This window comes from Genypterus blacodes, unplaced genomic scaffold (assembly GCF_046128005.1).
Source record: "Genypterus blacodes isolate CSIRO-AG114 ecotype Tasmania unplaced genomic scaffold, CSIRO-AGI_Gbla_v1 ptg000019l_1, whole genome shotgun sequence".
NCBI classification, from domain to species: domain Eukaryota; kingdom Metazoa; phylum Chordata; class Actinopteri; order Ophidiiformes; family Ophidiidae; genus Genypterus; species Genypterus blacodes.
Genome location: NW_027466832.1, coordinates 3979001 through 3985000, shown reverse-complemented (window position 1 = coordinate 3985000; position 6000 = coordinate 3979001). Strand labels below are relative to the sequence as shown.

Here is a 6000-nt window from a genome sequence, read left to right as displayed (position 1 = left end):
CAGGATCAGCCCTCAGCACGTACGCCTATGATGTTTACATTCACACGGATTACATATGAATGACACAGATCAGAGCGTGTGTTATGTTCACACCACACTGTCACGTCTAAACAGGAGAAGCAGCTGGACAGACTGAGGAACTCTGGGGATTATTACATTAGCACACCTCCTCATGTGAGACTAACCCTGTCAGAATAGGGTTTAGATGTACATCACGTCCAGTGCACAGCTCAGACTGATCCTCACCATCGCCTAACAAAGAAGACGCAACAAACATGAGCTGTCCAAACAGCTCATATTTGACTGAATATCCTGGAGTTTTCTTATCTCCTGTTTCATTCCTTCACTTTCCTCCCCTCCTCCCATTTTCGTGTTCCTGCTGGAGATGGCACCAGCAGGAACGTGTGTGTGTGTGTGTGTGTGTGTGTGTGTGTGTGTGTGTGTGTGTGTGTGTGTGTGTGTGTGTGTGTGTGTGTGTGTGTGTGTGTGTGTGTGTGTGTGTGTGTGTGTGTGTGTGTGTGTGTGTGTGTGTGTGTGTGTGTGTGTGTGTGTGTGTGTGTGTGTGTGTGTGTGTGTGTGTGTGTGGAGATAAAACTAACGACACACAGTCTGCACTGAAGCTGACCTCTGACCTCCTGCACAGGCAGCATTAGAGGCTTGTACAGTATCTCAGAGGTCAGTGTGTGTGTTGTTGTTTTGGCGGCAGCCAGTCTGGCAGCATAGTGGCGGCAGATATGGAGGATCTTAATGTTGAGGCCCTCAGTGGCCCCTGGCAGGCTCCTAATGGAGATGTAGGGAGACCCCGGCTGGTAACTGATGTGACCATGAAATGAGACATGTGAACACACATGTGAGCTCTGTGTGTGCTCCTCTGGAAGTTGTGTCATTGAGTAGATGTGTGTGCTTCTCTTCAGCTCTGTAGGTCTTTGAATGGACCCATATGGACCCATGCTGTTATTTCCTTTACAGATAGATAAGTGTCTAACTAACCTAGCTTCATTTAGAGGAGCTTTTAGACAATGATACAACTTGCAGAGGAACACACACAGAGTTCAGAGTTACATTTGTCTATTATTCAATACTGTAAAATTGCTTGTGCATCACTGTCATCATTGAACATTGGACTGTATTCTGTGTCTCACTCAGTACTTTACAATGTACTTAAATGCTTCAATTATACTGTAATTAAGTTCAGGGAAGGTCTTAATCAGTGTGGCGCCTCCTGGTGGGCAGACTGAACACTCTACATGTCATGGACACTCGTTGAACTGCGTGTTCTTATTGATTCAATGCATGTATGCAGCGTCATCACATGTTAGCCTTTAATCACAGAAAGGACATATAAGCAGAGTATTGAGGCTGTGACAGTGTCTCATGGTGGAGCCGTAGGACAGAAAGTAGTAAAGTTTCCCTCTGCAGCAAAGCTGAGCAGGAGAACAATGGATCTGCTGGTGTGGAATTTTTAATGACGCTTCCCTGTGTGATCGACCCTTTAATGCAGCTTTACTGTCAGATTATGTGCATAATACCATCCCACTCAGTGTGTGTGTAGCAATGTGTGTAAATTCACACACACACACTCAATATGTCCTGAGCCAAATCAGTGAGCAGAGTGTGGCCTGATTCTCTTTTCTTTTCCTCACCTTATAAATGACTTCAGTTCACTGTACAGGCAGCATGCTGACATCACCGCTCGCATTGCTTTCTCTCTCTCTCTCTCTCTCTCTCTCTCTCGCTCTCTCTCTCTCTCTGTCTCTGTGTGTGTGTGTGTGTGTGTGTGATGCTTGGTCGGTTGGTTGGTTGGACTTGGCTGCAGCCCCAAACGTGGACAATGCAGCCTGTGTTCAGGGACCAGCTGTAACACACACACACACACACACACACACACACACACACACACACACACACACACACACACACACACAAAACGCCATCACATCTCACTCTATTGCTTTCCATTACACCAGTTTATTTTGTCTCTGTGTCTGTGTCTCTCCCTCTCCATCTTTGTCTCTCTTTCTCTCTCTCTCTCTCTCTCTCTCTCTCTCCCTCCCTCTCTGTCTCTGTCTCTCTTTCTCTCTCTTTCTCTGTCTCTCTCTCCGTCTCTGTCCAAGGACGTGTCGGTCCCGCTCTGTTGCCAAGTAGCTTCCTGTCAGTGACTCCCCTGCTGTCAGAGTTGAGTGAAAGATGTTTGGAGTTAATAAGTGAAGAGCTGGTGTGTGTGTGTGTGTGTGTGTGTGTGTGTGTGTGTGTGTGTGTGTGTGTGTGTGTGTGTGTGTGTGTGTGTGTGTGTGTGTGTGTGTGTGTGTGTGTGTGTGTGTGTGTGTGTGTGTGTGTGTGTGTGTGTGTGTGTGTGTGTGTGTGTGTGTTCCTTCGGTTTGATCCAAATTAAAACATAAACAATCACAGATAAGAATTTCACTCACAAGCCTTCGTTCTTTTTCAGTATTAACGTTTCCTCTTCCAGCAGGAAGGTGTCGCAGTGTGTTAAAATCAAACATGGGGTTTTTCTAAAAAACAATATCATCAACGTTATAGCCAAATGTAAAATGAGCAAAACTGTTTGAAATGTACTTAAAGCCTTCTGTTCTGCCTTCTGTTTATTAGCGAAAACATATTATTATTATAACAGTTCATCGTAGGCAACTGGACTTGCTAGTAAAGGCAAGAAGAACTAAGTGAAGATGCGCTCTCCTTAGACATCATGAGCTGGATGACTTAGAACCTTCACACGGAAGATTTCAATGAAGTTTGGTGGCAAGTTACAAAGACAAAGGAAGCATTGATTTCTTTTTTTGCTGCAGCCAAAAGGTCCAACAGCACCACCAAGTGGCCACTTAATGGGTACAATGTGTTTTCCAGACTTGCTCTTCTAGACTCATGCTCTGGAAAATGATCTAATGTCCCCAAAGTTTTGGAAAAATCATGGAATTTCAAAAACGAAAAGAAATCAGACAAGTAAGCTAGAAGTGAAAACAGTAGAGTATTTCTATCGTTTCCTTCAAATCCGCTCTCGTGTCAACTTCGGAAACCAGGCGGAGGTGGTTGCTAGGAGACGTGTTGCGATTCCCTGTTCTCACAAAAATTTTGATTTAGCAAATGTATGTTAGACTCGAGCTGGAGTCATCGTCACAATGCAGATGAAGGTGGATTCATTCCTTATTCTATGCGAGGGAAATGCTGGATAAAAACATGTCACAGTCCACACTTACACACGCCTAACAAGTTTAAAAACCTTTAGGATGTAACAAGTAAATAATAGCATAGAACCCCTGTCTTAAGAAAATAAGAACATAAAGCTCTACACCTCCCCTTTAAGCATTAAGTGTATGTGAACAGAGTAAGAAGTACTATAGTATGTAATGTAATGAGCTCGGTCTGACCTGTGTGCTGTTGGTTTCTTGTTCTTGTTGAGTTTAGTTGTAAAGTGTTCCAGAGTTTGGCTCTAGCTGGCATTACAAAGGTCTGAGAAGTTAACGTTTTTGTTTGCACCCTGTAACCTACATATATACAAGCCGCACCAGTATGTGCGTTAGCGTGCGATAACTCGGCTGCAGCCTTAAAGCCATGGAAACCTTTCACTACTTTGGGCGAAACACATTTTTAATTCCTCACTCACACTTTCTCCTCCGTGTGTGATGCGTGCGCTCTCTGACAGTAGAAGGCTTTCTTTTCCGGAGGATCTTGTAGGAGTGGAGGACTCGAGTTCTGACTCCTCTCCACCTGTAGCCATGTTGCTCCATCTAAAAATACAGCCCGTCTTTGTTCTGGCAGCCGGAATCTTGGCACGGCAGCTCGTACTCCAGCGCAGGCGATGCCCAGGGTTCAGCGCAGGGGAGCTTCACAAACTGAACATCCGCTCCAACCAGGAGAGGGTTTAAAGTTGCTTTATGAGTCTCTGAGGTGTTTGGATGTTGGCAGGGCCGCGTTGCGTGCTGGCCTCCTGGTTACTCCGCTTTTATGGATGCGTGAAACTCCTCAGAAAACACAAACTAGTGCTGTTTTTGGAGTTGATCTTTTCAGGGAGTGGACGTGAAGCAAAAGTATTTTCAGATAAATTCAGCACAGGGCTCTGCGTTTGTGGGGTTTGACCAATTTTACCACATTTCCTGATGGATTCTCGGATCCCACACGTCCAAAAGTCAGAGTGCTTCCTGCTCTTCAGTAAAGCACTACAGGACCTAAATAAATAAATCTGACCCCTGACCCAGCTCACATTATCATCCACCAGATCTGGATCAATCCCAATCAATATGTGGAGCTGCTGGTGGTCCATCACCAGGCGCCCCAGGCTGAACTCACTCATTCAATTGGCCACAATCAGCGTTTGTATTAATGACGGAAAAAAACGGTGGATTGTTTGAGAAGTGATCAAATTGTTTGAGTCTAAAGGTTCGAGTCCCGAGTCAGTGGCTTCTTAAGTTCACGTCAGCTGGCCTTATTCTGCTGCTCAATGTTTGACTGTGCACCTTAGTTTATTTTAATGAGTTTTATTTGATCAAACTGTTGTTTTGTCTCTGTATTTCATTCAGCTGTATGAATTTAATCGTCTTTTTCCTGAACAATTGGACTCAATAGTTTCCTTTGGGATCAGTAAAATTCTTATCGTTAATTTATAGTTAAAGTACAATATTTTTTAATTTGTTTGTTGTTTAAATAACGATAACAAAGTTAAACAAAATTCAAAAATGGAACAAAGAAATCAAACCAAAATGAAGTAATTTGAAGTTTTGTGATAATTGATGTGTTTACTCACTCACGTGTGACTTTACAGCTTTAGAGCCCGCACACACAAGTGCACACACACAGACACACACTGATCCTGCATTTAGGCCCAGATCAGGTTGATGGTTCTGCACAGTGAGGCAGGAGTGAATGTTGCCTCCATCATCCCGTCACCGTGTCTTCACCACATTCTTCAAGTTAAATGTGAAACTCTGAGGAACTCATCAGATGATGTTTTGTGAACGTGTAAAGTTAGGAAGTGATTTGTGAAGTGGAACGTATCCAATTATTGACCTCACTGGAAGTGTGTGTGTGTGTGTGTGTGTGTGTGTGTGTGTGGTGGGTTCTCTTATATCTCTGGTCTCTGTCTCCCCCTGTTGATCTCTCTCTCCGTCTCGCAAACGTTTGTTTTCATTACATTTATTTCTCTCTCTTTCTCCCTCTCCCTCCCCCCGCCCTTCTCTCTTTCCCTTCCTCTCTCTCTGTCGCTCCCTTCTACTCCCACTATCCAGGACCCTCTGGATCCAGCTCGGTGTGTGATGGTGATTCGCTCTCTGGTTCCCGGTGGCTCGGCGGAGCATCATGCCGGTCTCCTACCTGGAGATCAGCTGGTGTCGGTAAACCAGACAAAGCTGGACCTTCTCACCCTGGCCCAGGCCGTGGAGGTCCTGAAGTCTGCCCCACCTGGCACGGTCCGCCTGGGCATCCGCAAACCTTTGGTAAAACGCCAACACCCTCTAGTGCTAGATCCAGTTTCACACTTTATGGTCCTGTTCCACACAATTTAGTCCAGCTTCACGTCTTGTAGGGGTACATCCAGTTTGTGCTCATGATTTACTGTCTCTACAGCAGTCACGTCTATAGTAGATCCATACAGACCTTCTCATACTGGGGCCAGAGCCAGACCTTCTATAGGTACCTAGATAGAAATAAAGATGTTCTTTCTCTCTCTCTCTCTTTCGCGCGCTCATGTGTAGACGGAAGGCAAACCTCGGCAGAGTCAGAGAGAGGACAGCAGATTCATGTCTGTCACCAACACACAACTGCCTGTTCCAAAGGTAACACACACACACACACACACACACACACAAACTTGTACCTGACATGCACACTGATCTCCACACAGGTCAGAGCAGAGACACGCAGACTTCAGAGAACAAGCTGATGTGCCACCTCATGTCATTAAAACAAGAAGGCAGAATGAAGCTGTGTGTGTCAAAAGTCCATAATCATGACACCGCAAACCAGACAAACATCATGCCTTGAAGGAATGTC

The 6000-nt window shown here is 45.0% G+C and overlaps 1 protein-coding gene across 5 annotated transcripts in view; it reads left to right on the top strand.

Annotated features, from left to right (window-relative positions):
• patj (PATJ crumbs cell polarity complex component) overlaps positions 1-6000 on the top strand; it is a 61792-nt gene that overhangs the window by 20361 nt on the left and 35431 nt on the right. For all 5 annotated transcript variants that reach the window (XM_076141586.1, XM_076141589.1, XM_076141585.1 and 2 more), the window contains exons 19-20: positions 5238-5444; positions 5703-5783. In XM_076141586.1, coding sequence (XP_075997701.1) covers positions 5238-5444; positions 5703-5783 — 288 coding nt within the window. The remainder of the gene's footprint in view (positions 1-5237; positions 5445-5702; positions 5784-6000) is intronic.